Source organism: Triturus cristatus, chromosome 2_2 (genome assembly GCF_964204655.1).
Source record: "Triturus cristatus chromosome 2_2, aTriCri1.1, whole genome shotgun sequence".
Lineage (NCBI taxonomy): Eukaryota > Metazoa > Chordata > Amphibia > Caudata > Salamandridae > Triturus > Triturus cristatus.
In genome coordinates, this window is record NC_140582.1 from 1,217,325,989 (window position 1) to 1,217,340,838 (window position 14,850).

Consider the following 14,850-nt stretch of genomic DNA (forward strand, 5'->3'; position numbering starts at 1 on the left):
GCTTCTGTTTACAGGCTGAAATTGTACCCCAATCTTCCTTTTTCGTAGTTAATAAACGTGGCAGTACCTGTACTAGTAAACCTGGTAGTGCTTTAGTTTTATCCCCGAGCCCTGCTCCTGCAGTTCGGGCCTTTTCTTCTGCTTCTAATGCTGACCATTCTATCTTTTGGTCTCCTACCTCCCACTCTTTTTCCCTGAGTTTTTCATAAATGCCAGCAGGCATCAATACCTTTAATATTGTCATAATGTCGGGATAGGTATACTCTCCCATGAGTAACATGTCTTTAATTTCTCGGTGAAAACCTGCTGGGTCTTTGTCATGACTGGGTACCACTTTCTTCATTTCTAACAATTCTATTTTCGATATGGGCGTATATACAAATACGCGTTTAAACTCATTGTCCTCGCCTTTTATTGGGTGCACTTCTCGTAAGGGATTCTGTCTGTCCATGTAATACGTGGTTCTTTCCTTGATGGGCAATGAGACATGTTCTGAGCATACAAAAAGAATGTACTGTTTTCTTGATTCTAGTATTTCTTTAATTAATTTAGTACCTGAACCTCTCCATCTATTCATGAGTAATTCAGTCAATATATCAGGTAAGGGACCAGGATCCGAATGCTGACTCTGATATAGTATAAGGAGTTGTTGAATCATATAAATCCCAGCTAAACGCTGTTCATCTGGGGTGAGATTCAAAAATGTGCGTGCTACTGTATCATCACTATACTTTCCGGGACTGTCAACCCAATGGACAGCTGACCTGGCTAAATCTTGTTCATCCATAGAATCGAGAAAATGATAACCCCTTCGTTCTCGGAGTAATTTGTCAGCGGCTTGGAACGAATGCTCGTTAGACCTTATATTAATTATAGGTGTTTGGAAATTCCTGTTATTATCTAGACATATCGGACGTATCGGGTCAATAAGACATCTATTATTATTACAAGATCTTCCTCTACCTACATAGGCTATGGTGTCTGACTGTCCTGTGGGCAGTCCTGATCCTTCCTCCTCGCCTTGTTCGAACTGATCTACCGCTAATCTTTCTTCGTGTAGGCGTTCTATTTCTTTACGGATCTTTCGGCACATGGCTATTATACAATTTTGCTTATCATGTCTCCCTTCTGATATATTCTGGCTCCATCTGGTAAGAATTTGCATTGCTTCCGGGTCTACCCCCGGTCGGTCTTGATTTCTGATCACACAATTTATGAGGAAACGTAACAGTTCCCCCTGTATCTCCACTTTCTGGTATTCCATAGCTCTGTTAATACATTCAGAATCTCGCCCTGTTTGAACAAAATGGTATATATTATCTAGATGCGCAGTCATTCCTGGTAACTTCCCTAAATACACCGCGGCTCGTCTGATACGTAATGATGCCATGATCATTTCGTCCTCTTTGCCGGGCACAGGGTCATATCTACAATCTACAAGAAGTTCCTTAAGCGTACGGGCATTTATTAGTTTGGGGGTACGTGAATGTGCTGACTCTTGAAAGGTAAGTTTATTTATTCTGGGTGGCGTAGAAAAAATGTTGGTAGCACCTCCCGTAGCCCCATCTGGGGTATCGGGTGTGAAAGGATTCGTTGAACGTGATACAGCAACTATAGGTGTGGACACAGCTATAGAAGTAGCTGTAGGAACAGATGTAGAGACAGATGTGCTTGCCGGAACTTGTGTCAGGACTTGTTGTTGTAGAGGTACGGATACTGGGTCTTGGCGTTGAACCTCCCTGGCAGGCGGTCTATGTGGGGCGGAATTAGCGTACTCGGGAGCTGCGTCATCTAAATATGAGGAAAGAAAAACATCTTCTGCGGTTCTAGGATGCCCCTTAGGATGTACCTTTATTGGAAATAATGGGGTTGGCAAGTCTTTTGGTATCTCCGGAGTAGCCTTAGGTAATCCTTCGGCCAGAAGGGGATACATACCATTCATAAGGGCATTTCTTTGTCTGTCTACTTGTTCTGATTTCACTCGGGTACCTTCTTCAATTAATAGATTTTCTCGGACTTTATTTGAATTCTCTCTATTTCTCTCTTCCTGTCGGAGTGCCTTTTCTGTACGTCTATGAGATTCTTTACGCCATAACTCAATGGCGTCTTTCTGTGACTGTCTGACTTTCCTTTTCCATAACTCTTCCTCTACTTTCATGATGCACTCTGCATCCCAGGTTCCCGCTGTGGGCCACCTCTGACTTTCTGGTAATTCCTTGGTGTAGTCTACCCATAAATCAAGAAATAATATAGCGTCTAAGCCATGTTTATGATACATGAAGTACCCTGGAGTGTCCCTAGGAGGAATAGGAACAGCTTCTTCGAGTACCCCTTTTCTTGTGGTGATCTGTCTTAATTTCGAAAAGAGCGGCATATTGAAAACTGATCTGATACTTGATTTTGAACAAACTTAATACAGTAAACACGATAATGAATGGTCTTTCATACCACAATATGCAGAACGTACTTAAAACATTGAACATTTAACATTTAACTGAGCAACAATAATGATGACGATCTAAGGAAAAACTTAATCACTAAACATAATACTCGACATTAACTGAATTATTCTGAATTTTTATGCTTGATATACTAGATATACTGCTAAACAGTACAGATACACTGCTGAAACAGTGCAGACCGGATTTGTGTACCCAAACCCGTCTTGACCGGCACAACCTATGTGCACGTCAGAAAGCCTCCCCAGTAATGGTACTCACCGGGTAGCTTGGAAACGGAAGGCCTCGGAAACTGAACTGAACTTGAACCGGACTGGACTCGACTTGAACACTTCGGATACTGGACTCGACTTGGGACTTCGGAAACTGGTGGGCCTCTGTATACCTCGGATCTTGCTCTCTCAGCTAGGCTCTGGTCGGGATACATCGCACTTCTCACCGCCTCGTCTGGGTGTTGATCGCAGCCTCAGTCGCCCCCGCTTGACCGGAGGGAGATACAGGAAATCCTGCTGGTACGCGTTATTGTCCGTCCAGCTGTGGCAGGAGACCGGGCCTGCAACTCACCGCCGGCGCGTGAGATGAGAAAGTGTCCCTGTTCGGGCGCCATTCATGTGGTAAATAATTTAATTACCGGGACTTAATTTGATACAGAAACATAATAAAATAGCTCAGTAAATAAGAGGCAGAATCCGTGGTATTAGAGGTTCGGAATGGGCTTTATTCCAATGGTCGATTATAATCGGTTGCTCCAAGTTCCATCACCACGAAGGTTCAGGAAGTGAAGTACATACATTATTGACAATCAATTACTTTTATACAATAGGCATTACAGTGAAGCAAATACAAGAGGCGTAACAATTGATAGTATGGATAATATATTCGTGCGTAGCAAAAATAGGCGTAACTGGGAGTGATGAAAGAACGTCATTAGATGTGATGTCATAAGAGCGTGGTTCTATGAAAGAATTTCGTAATGTCAGCAGAAATACTTGGCAGAAATGCGCGCGCAGCAGCATGACGTGTGATTGACGTGCAACTAGGGGGTGAAGGGGACTTGACATTTAGCTCTACATGTGGCGACAGAAGTCTGGAGGGTCAAGTCAACCTAATCCCAAATCATATCTAACATCCCATGTTTAAAGAACTTTGTTATCCAAAAGAGAGGTCTCTTCGAGTAGAATCTTATTCTATACTGACTATACTGACTGTTAGTGCGTGTACAAGCGTCTAAGTGTCTACACTAGATGCGAGGGCGGAAATCTTCCATAGTAATAGGGCTATGAATTACTTGCATAAAGACAGAGAAGCCGGGCCTTTGCTCGGTAGCTGGAAGAATGTTTACTTAAACTACTAGACAAGAATGCATCGGGCAGGGAACGGAGCAGATAATTTCGAAGGTGAAATACAGTTTTTGGGCAAGCAGCAGGCTGATGTCAGGCTTCGTGAGCCGCGCAGAGAATGAGACAAAGTTCATGGTCACAGATGCAGGCTCAGACTGGAGCTTTCAGAGGCAGAAGGCAAGAAGAGTTTGACGACAGAATCAGGGCCTACTTGCCTGATCTGTAAAATGGCATAAGTGAACCATATAAAGCCGGTGGCCTTTCATACTTAGGAATGGAATATCCGGCCTATTCATGGCGGATCTGACAGAGGACATGTTGACGGTGGACGCACATGTGTTTGCGTCTTCATAACTGGAACTGGAGGGAACATACATGTACTTGTGATTCATACATGGAACCGTTGGGGTCCAAGATAGGGGACATAACTGATCAGAAAAATCCATATTTCCACAGCAGGGTGGGCGTTCCCACGTAAGTAAGCATCGTAGAAGTGACGCAGTGAAATCTACGAGATTTCACTGCGCCACTTGTAGGGTGCAAATGCGTCAATATCTTGCGCCTGCCTCACAGCAGGCGTAAGACTGACGCAGGCCCTTTCACATGGGGCTTGCCCCATGTGAAAGGACACATTGCTGGAGTTGCGTCACTTTTGTGACACACTCCAGCAATGCGTCACTTTTGCACCTACAGATACGTCAGAAATACTGACGTATCTGTGACTCCTTGCGACATGATGCGTCATACTGTAAATATGACGCATCATTGGAGTCGCAGGGAGGGCGCAGTGAAAAGTGACGCATCACTGTTTTCACGCAGTGATGCGTCACTTTTCATAAATGAGGCCCATGGGCTCTAACTCACAAAATGACAAAGTATGGTCAGAGAGCCTCATCTCCACCGGCAAGAACTTTTCTCAGATTTCAAGACAAACCATGCAATGTATAGCGTGCCTTCTTCCCGTTCCTTGGGTGGGATTTATAACTGTGGAGGTGTATACACCCGGGAGGAGCTCTCTGCCCTCGTAAATGGGCTTACGCCTGCCAGGAATAGCTTCCTGCATTCCAGGCAGGTACATAAAATGGTCACTTTGGTTGTAAATGCATGTCTATGACTGATTGCACCTTTGTGACTAGGCGCTGCCATCTGCAGGTGACCGAAGCGCTCAATTTCATCAAAGCTGAATTTTTCCAGTTTGGGACTCTCCATGTGCAAACTACTGTTTCTAGCTCTATTGCGCAAATATCTCTAAAGTCATTTGCATTTTGTATTCATTTCATTGTGGTTATCATGAAACTTGATTGGATTCTTAAATTTGATGGGACCTCCTTTCCAGACATTACTCCAGGCTTTTTCTCAAAGCAGCACATAGGTCAGAGACTGTGCTATAATGGACGCCTTGTGATCGGTAGACTTTGAGGGTTAAGAACAATTTGGGGCAGAATTCACAAAGACATTTGCAAATCAATCGCTGTGCATATTTACGAGATTAGGGCATTTTCAGTGGTGGCCAGGAGTACTCTTGCAAAGGTTTAGAAAATTGTCATTTATGCAAATGCAAAGGCATTTTGCATGAGTAATTGTACATAGATGACGAATACATGTGTGACGTGTGCAACTTCTCTTGTTCACTTTAGTTTTTTTTCTCCTCTTGCTCTATGAAGAAAATCCCCACCTTTTTGCCCGCTAGTTTCACCTAACAGCAGCGCATTTCTAACTGGTTGGGAAAAATGTGGGCGTGCAGAAACTTTACAGGTCATATCTGGTTTGCACCACCCACTCCACACTCCAGGCACGCGTTCTCCTGCCCTTCATGCATCATCAGGGGCAGGTATATTGCATGTGAGTAAGCAGACGTGCGAACACCAAGGATGAATCAGAGCTCGAGAAGCGTGCAGTTGTTTGTGCAGGCTGAACACAAGTCCCTGTTTCCATTGTATCATTCAATCACGTCAGACAGCGGCGCCTCAAGTGCGTGTGAGCGGGGACACGGGTGCGGAGGTGTCGAATGCTCTGTAGGTTGAAATGCTTACCGTAGTTTGGGAGGAGGGAATATGCCCCTTTTGTTATAATGATGTACGAACCATTGAACATGTTTTATTTGTTTCTCCCGCTTTAAACGTTTACCAACAGCGATTTAAAAAAAAACACTTTTTAAAAAATATGGTATTACAACAGCAAAAGCTGCAATGGGGAGGATAAATCGCCCAGTTAATGAATTAATGTGTTGTAAAATGTTTTACGGTTTTTTGGTTCTTTTTAAAGTTGTATTAATCGATGTAATTTTATATATTGTAGATCTCCTTGTAAGATCTAAACCTCTAATACAACCTTGAAGCTTGCGGCTGAACTAAGAAGTGGTAATGGTTGTGTGCCTCGGCCACCTGTGTGCGCCTCCACGAGCCCCCTCTTTCTCCAGCAGCTACTTCACCGTTCTGCCTGTGGTGAAGAGGAAATCACATCAGCGCGTAACAAGACCACCCCCACACCCCACCCCACCAGACGGTAACCTGAAAACACTCGCACATTCACCAGTAGAGATTGGCAGGCAGTGCAGAGGCCCCAGGCAGCAGACACCCCCTGCTCACAGGGTGATGCGGGGACTGGATCCATAGGAGAGGGTTAGCGGGCACCATGCCTGGTGCAGCTGGAGGGGAGGGGTGCAGACCGTTCCTCCACGCCTGTCTTTGTTTTCTGGCATTCTTCACTGGTGAGTACTTCATTTGAATTCATCCTCTTGGGTTGATGTTGAGTACCATCATGGCCAGCACAGTAGAGTTGTGTTGTCTCTCCTCTTCTGCACGGATTGCGGTTGGGTTGAGGGCCGTGGTTACCTGGTCGCGTGAACCACTGAAGGGCTCACCAGCAGGGTGGACTCAAAGAGTAAAATCCAGCTGGGTGTTCAGGGGATCTGCACTGAAAATGATGCACATTGAGCAGAAGTAAGTTGCATATTTGAGGGCGTACTGTGCAAAAATAAAGTGGAGCCCATTAGCTGATTGAAGGATACCTCTTCGTCATTAAACAGCTCATATCACCAGAGCAATAGGACTGTACATATTCACTTTTAGTCCAGTGCTTAATACTTCTGTTTAGCTGCTTACTAAGCACTTGCAGTTCAACCATATAAAGCAACTGATGCAGAAGAGTATGGCCTGGCTTGGCCGGGATCACTCCCTTTAATCACTTGGCAAAGACAGGACTAGAACTTTTGTGCCATGGATTGGCAAGTAGGGGATTAGCCACTTGTATCCTACACCTAACACTAAGGTTCACATCTGGGCAGACGGGTTACTCCATCACAACGGTGACGGATAAGCCATCTGCCAAAATATAAACTCCATTGGAAATAATGGGATTTATATTTTAGCAGACGGGATATCCGTCACCATTGGCGGATGCGATATCCGTCACCATTGGAGGATGCGATATCCGTCACCATTGTCGGATGCGATATCTATCACCATTGGTGGATGGGGTATCCATCACCATTGGCGGATGGGATATCCGTCACTGTTGGTGGATGGGATATCATGGGATATCTATCACCATTGGTAGATGGGATATCCATCACCATTGGTGGATGGGATATCCGTCACCATTGGTGGATGGGATATCCATCACCGTTGGCGGATGGGGTATCTATCACCATTGGTGGATGGGGTATCCATCACCATTGGTGGATGGGATATCCATCACCATTGGTGGATGGGATATCCATCACCATTGGTGGATGGGATATCCATCACCATTGGTGGATGGGATATCCATCACCATTGGTGGATGGGATATCCATCACCATTGTTACGGAGTAACCCATCTGCCGAAATCTAAATCAGGCCCTAAAATAGTAGGAAAGAAGACCCAAGGAACCTCTGCCCTATGAGTGTGCAGCTTTTTGGTGCAGTTTGGGGGTGGGTTCAGGGGGCTCTGTTTGATGTGGGGATGGTGAGTCTGTCCAGGGAAGTGCTTTGTGCTCCTCCCATGGTGCTGCAGAGGTCGGGTGGGGGTATCTGTGCTCCTGCCCACAGCCTCTGCAGCTTATATCAGGGTCTGAATGATTGGATCCCGAATTTAGGGAGCTGATCATTTCAGGGCCAGGAGTGCTCGGACTCATGGGTGGCAGATTGAAGCCTTAGTTATTGCTCTGGGTGTAATTCCACCACTCATGATCATGGCCATATTCGAATGAAAAAGTAGAAAAGTGAGAATCCTGCATGTGTTGAGTTGATATCAGCAGGTTGGTACAAATTTGATGCTGTGAGTTGAAGGAGTCAAGGATCAATCAATCAATCAAACAATACTTGTATAGCGGCTTATCAGCCTCTGGGTATCCAGACGCTAAAGTTCTGGGGGCCTAATTCAATCAAGATTCGGGCAAACTACGGAAACAGCGAGAGGAGGAAAAAAGGTAGAGCAAACAGGAAAATATGAGGCATTTTTAACAAAAATGCTCGTTCTCAAATATACCTGGAACAGGGTTAGTTTAAAGAATGTGCTGTAATTTAGCCTTATAGCCCACCGTAGCGGGCTATACTGGCTCTTAAAGGCCCGCTCCCGCATCAAAGACCCGAGCCGAAGGCGAGGGACTTTAACAAGGGAACGGGACTTTAATAGCCAGTTTAGCCCTGCTACGAAGGGCTACAAGGCTATTATAACATTCTGCCACTAGAGGGCAAAATGTTCTAACAAATAAAACAAAGGCCTCTCGGAGCACGAGGGGATTTAAATCCCCTCGAGCTCCGAGAGACCTTTTTAAAACATTGGAATGTTGCTCTGCGGGCCTTTACCGGCCCGTAGAAGCAGGGAGCACTCCATTGTCTTCAATGGAGCTCACAACATTCCAATGTTCTAATGCAGTTTAGCACACGAAAAGCTTGCTTGATACATTTGAGGAAGCGTGCAGATTGGGTATTAGTAAAAACATAAAGTAAGTCATACCTTATAAATAGATTTTTCCCCTTTCTTGCCTGCGAGAATTATACGGTGAACAACTATTGACTGGCAAAGGGGGAAGAAATTAATTATAAATAGTATTTTTAATCATTCGATCTGATTTGAAACCTATAATCCAGCCGATTAGGATTGAGTATAACTTTATGAACCTCTTGTAAAATTGTCTATAAAGAAAGCATGGCTCAAGGTGATTGAACTTTTAAGCTGTGTTTAGCCAGTAAGATGCAAAGAAATAAATTGTTTCCAATTTTCAAATGGGAAATATTGGACTATATTTAAAAGCCTTACTGTAATATAAACTAGTGCAATATTTCTTTGCACAGTTCCATATTATAGAATTTGAAAAATAGTGCAAATAGCTTTACCTGGTCTTTACAGGAGGGCAAAACATCTGTAACACGACCTCAGAAGTGCACCTATATGTAGCATAAGAGCTACAGGGGCATTTTAAACATAGCACATGTCTAATGTACAGCTTCATTTGTTTTCCAACTGTTTTCCAACTGAAGAGCACTCATTTCATCAGCCTCACATGGATGAAATGTTGAGACCTCCTGGGAGTGAAACCAGAGGCCATGGACTCAAAGACCTAGCCGTACAATAAACATCGGTTATTCAGCGCCAATATACCATTCAGAGGGAACGTTACAAATATGTGTTGTGTTGTGTGTTATGTTGTGTGCTATGTTGTGTTTTATGGTATGTTATGTTATATTATGTTATGCTATGCTCTGTTTTGTTATGCTATGTTACCTGCTGTAGTCCAGTGAGCTGGCAGAACCAGGAGGCTAAATGTATTCATATAACAGCGTCTTCTAAATGCCACCTCTTACAACCAGGAGCAGGATTATCAAGAGACACATCATGGCCTGGTTAATGGAGTGCATTGTAGTATGTTTGGTGGTACTACGGATAACTAGTCACATACTACAAAATACAGTGCTGAGGTATCTGACCTGGCTGATGAGAACTTCGCACACAAATTGTGCATGAAACTGGGGGAGTGGCTTGAAAAATTGGGAATACTTACCCCTAAATGGGTTGGTTTTAGGGTACGTTAGGGTAAGGAGGGATTTAGCAAGGCACATGCAAAAACAAACACCCGCCCACCCAAAAATAGTACACACATTGCTATTCACAAATGACAACAATACAGTTCCTACAGCCAAAAAGGTCTTAAAATAGTAATAAAGCGTACTCCAGCCAAGCCTTCGAGTAATTTAAGCACACAGCCACCCAAAGGTATTTCAGGACTCTCCCATAGGAAATAAATGAGGCAAGGCGCTTCAAATAACACCCCAACAGAACTAACGTTAAATACATTTTAAAAAATCGTCTTTTTAAAACACATATTTTCTTTAACATTAAAAAGATCTAAACCAGTATTAAATAATTACTTAGTTATTTTAAAATTGAATGATAAACTTAACATAATTAACAATTTTAACGTTTTAAATAATTCAAAAAGTCAAACCATACCAACATTTAATACATATTAAATAAAGATAATTAAGTTACTTTGTGGGTTAAATGTTCTTTTAATTATTCTGCAGAAAATGTATTTATATTTTAACTTATTTTCAATGAGTTTTAAAACACATTTAATAGGATTAGTTACTGTACTGTAGCATTTTATTTTGTTAGCTCTGGGTTACTAACAAATATTTTTTATTAATTTATATTTGCAGTTTATATTATGATTTTTTTTTTAACAATTTACAAACGTTAATATTTTTTCCTCTACATTCCCATAGGGAGACCTCTGTCAGTAGCGGAGATCTTGCCCTACTTGTGAAAATGTACTCGTAGTAAATTTTTTTTTTTTTGTGGCGTTTTATATAGCGCGAATTAGACCCAAAGGTATCAGAGCACTTTACATGAACACCAGTTGCATTACAGACGGACACATTCATTTTTGTGAGGCACGGGGAGATTAAGTGATTTGTCCAGAATCACAGAATGTTGAGCGTCCCTGCCAAGACTTGAACCCGGTTCCCCAGCTCCGAGGTCGACCGCCCTTGCCGTTAGGCCACATTCTCTCCCCATTAAAAAAAAACCTGTTTTCAGATGCACCACCAGGTAGTGGAGACATATGTCTACCCTTAGGTATAAATCTACACTCAGAAATGGTGAATAGCAAAAAAATTTAAATATGCACCAGGGAAATAGTAAATATACACCTGAGGAAGTCTATACATCTATGATTGCATTTGTGAATCAGGTCCATTGTATGCAGATTCAATGTTCTGTAGGTCTGTGGGTCTGGAGCTAAACCAAGAAAATAGTTCATAGGTCACCGACATGAGCATTGCTTCAAAGATGATCTTGTGAATTGCAACAGTAAGTAAGAGAGAAATGCCTTAGACTTGGTCCAGTAGGAGTTGGAAGTCCTAGGTACTGAAATGTTTCCCTTTTGGGAAGGCAAATGTCAGCACAGAGGTATGCTGCGCCTTGCAAGCCACCAAACCTGGCACTGTATCACTTTCTCTTGTACTAAGGATAGCAACTCCCCATTGGTTGAAGTGTTAGCCCTGCCTCCATTGGTTGACCTGTTAGTTCACCAGAAGTTCGGGGGAAATTGCATTCCTGCCAGAACCCATGTCGCCGTACCCTAAGACTGCACTTGTTGCAGCTGCTGCTGCAGTGATGGTGGACTCACACATGGCTCACAACAACTCTGCACTCTGTTGCACTTGGGACCCTGATGTGGAAGGATCTAGAGACTGTATCTGTCCCCTTATGGCACAGAGCAGAGCCAGAATTAGGTCGGTGCCTTGCAGATTATAGGGAATATTTGCAAGGGGTTATCGCTACCAGAACGTCACTTTTTTGACGTTCTGGTGGTGAGAACCCCTTTGCCTTATTTACAAGGCGGTGTTAAGCCACTTAACGTGGTTTAATGCTGCCTTGTAAATAATACTCCTATTCACACAGCACTTAGCGTGAAAGGGGGGGCAATGGGTGTTGCTGTGGGCGTTCCACCGCAACACCCATTACTTTTTTACGCTGCCCCCTATTTTCAAGGCTGGCCTAAATATTGGGCAGTGCCAAAAATAAGACCAGGGAAAACCTGGCGCAACGGGGAGAAATGATTAATTTCTCCTTGTTTTTGCTGTTTCTATGTGTGCTGCATTCTGCGGCACACATAGAAAGAGCAAATAGCCATTTGTGAATGTTCATGTGCAGGACGGTGTCTCTTCCTGCACATAAACAATCATTACATAATGACGAGTTGCAACTTCTATGCATGCTGCATTCTGCAGCACACATAGAATTTACAAATCCTCATTTACAGTCGAAGGTTGCCCAAGTAAGGTTTAGTGTCAAGCTGGCCTTCCATGGGCGGTGCATGGGAGTTCTCATGCAGGCCACATGTGATGCAAATCCGTATCTACAAACATTGCAATGTGCAGCACACGTATAAAGTGGGAAAAGTAATAGAGGATACTTTCTGCAGTGGAAGGGTCCTCTTCCAGTTCAAAACCCGTGCTTGACAGAACACTTTCACACGGTGGTGCAAGGGTGACTGCACTGGAAAACGGCAACCAAAGAGTGCAACAGCACCAGGGGAGAGAAAAACCAGTGCTATGTCTTTGTATATATGGTGCTGTTTTTCTTTTCTATTGATGGAATGCAGCGCAGCACTTTGATTCCTGCGCTGCACAGCAACAAAAGTTACTGCATCTGCCCCCCAGTTTGAAGACATATTGGGGCAAATTTACTACTTTTTGGCACAACACAGCAACCACAGTTACTGCACTCCATCGCATCAAAAGGAGAGAGAGAAACAACACCATATCTACGATATCTAAGAGAGCCTGCCATGTGCAACACACACTGCGCAGCACTTGTGCAAAGTTTTAAAACCGTGGAGAAAGTTACACATGACTCTATTGGTATGAATTCCTTCAGAAAGCTTCATGTTTTGGTTCCAATTCCTATCTACAAATGTTAGTAGGATTTGGATTTGTATCAAAACGCCTGGGTGGATGCATGAAGAATGCCCATATACCGCACATGGTATACGCGCTTGATGCAAAGTAGCACAAAGTAGTGAATAGCACTACTTTGGGTCACTTTAGGTAATTTTCCAATGCACTTCACAATCTGCAAGGAGAATAATGCCCAACACAACACTTTGTGCTGGGTTTGCGTCATTTTTGTGACACAAGCCTGATGCAAAGTTTTAGCAAAGTTTACCCATTATTTCTAGCTGTCACATATAATGTATGTGAGTTTATATGTATATGGTATTTCTATTGCATGCACCTAAACAAAAGGCAGTGGAGCACTGTACATAGTCAAAGACAAGCATAAAGTCAAGTAATAGGAGAAGTAGCTGGGTTCTGGTTGGTTCACGCATTGTGATGTAGTGTTATTTATAGAGGCGAGTCTTCAACTCTTTCCGAAGCTGGAGCAGCTTGGCTGGTCCTGATGGATACAAGGATGGTCTTCCAGGTCCTGGAGCATAAATGGAAAAAGGCCTCCTGTCTTGTTCTTTTTTACAAGTCTTAGTCTACAGTAGAAGGGTGTCCTGGCTGTGGGTGTGCCGACAACAACCAGAGATGGTCAACTTGTCTGCAAGGCAAGTGGGGGTGCTGCTCCTCATGGCTATGTAAATGATGCAGCTGTTTATTTTGGGTGGGACTGGGTTTTTTGGGACAACAGTGTGCGAAGCACTCCTTTCCTCCATATTTCCATCAAACAGGTTTACGATGTCTGGAGCTCTAACCTATCGTCCTCCTGGTACTGTTGGTAATTGGTGAACTTGCATCATTGATTGGCTTGCTCCAGTTATTCTTAAATATGCTAACTTCACCATTATCAGAGATCTCAATACACATCTGGAGGACGAAACCTGTAACAGTGCTACTTCTTTGATAGATGACTTCCTGTCCTGAGACATCCAGGTGATCAATAATCCCCCACTCACAAAGATGAACATCTGCTGGATCCGGTAGTTACAAACTTAAGAAATGCACAGACAGATCTGCCTCTGCCGTTTTTATTGGACGCAAAGATACACAGTCGGGAAACGTATTCTGTCTCCTCTAGTGGGAGTTGGGCAAAATTGGATGTTCTTGTGTGGAATGTTACTCTGGAGGCTCATCCCCCTCTGCTATGTAAATCAGTGGTGCTAGATACATTGAGAACTGATAATTGGCCTAAGTCCTCATTGGACACCTCAACACCTATGACCACTAAAAAGCACCCCAGCCCCATCGTATAATGACTTTAGTTATGTTAATATCAAGAGAGAGTATAATGTAAAAGTTATAACAACAAAGATAAAGTAAACCAAAAACGCCTTAAAATCTTACCATATAACCTGTCCGGAGGCCAAAGCCGTGTTTTTGAGAGCAAAATTACTGCAACCCAAAACTGCCCTAAGATTCTCTTTCCGGTGGTGAGAGCCCTTTGTGACCCTACTAACACTACACCAGTTACTCCTCTTTCTCAAATACAGTGTGAAGAACTTGCCCACATTTTTATTACAAAAGTGGCAGATATCGTGGCCACCTTCTCCAACATGGATGAGGCTAATACTCAAACAAGTGTCCCTAAGGTAGGCAGTGCGCTGCAGGGTTTCCAGCTGTTGGATGGGCCATCCTTTAGGGCCATCCATGTGTCTACTAAATCAGGATCTCCATTGGATACGTGTCCCCCAGATATACTCGGGAAACGTTCCCACCAAGTTGTGGAGCTGATTACCCAACTGTTAAATCGGTTATTGGTGGAGGGTGTGGTTCCAAAAATCTGGAATACGGCTTTGGTCACCCCTTTACAAAATAGATCTAATGCGGACCCCCTCACAAGGACTAACTCTAGGCCTCTCTCTTTGTTGCCCTATCTCACCAAGGTGTTAGAGGAACATGCAAATCAACAACCTACAAGACATATAGAACTTCATGACTTACTCCACCCTTCACAATCTGTGTTTTGAGCGGGTCATAGCACAGAATTGGCGCTCCCTAGTGCCATGGAATTCTTGAGGCAGCAGCTGGACAGGGGTGGAGTAGCTGCACTGATCCTGTAGGATCTCAGTGCAGCATTTGACACTGTTAATCATAAGATGCTCATACAAAGATTAGAGA

General features: G+C 43.5%; 1 protein-coding gene across 1 annotated transcript in view; it reads left to right on the top strand.

Moving 5' to 3' along the window:
• The first annotated feature begins 6,097 nt into the window (after positions 1 to 6,097).
• LOC146863417 (HEPACAM family member 2-like) overlaps positions 6,098 to 14,850 on the top strand; it is a 210,842-nt gene continuing 202,089 nt past the window's right edge. Inside the window, exon 1 of the mRNA XM_085643372.1 lies at positions 6,098 to 6,509. Coding sequence (XP_085499498.1) covers positions 6,434 to 6,509 — 76 coding nt within the window. The 5' untranslated portion in view covers positions 6,098 to 6,433. The remainder of the gene's footprint in view (positions 6,510 to 14,850) is intronic.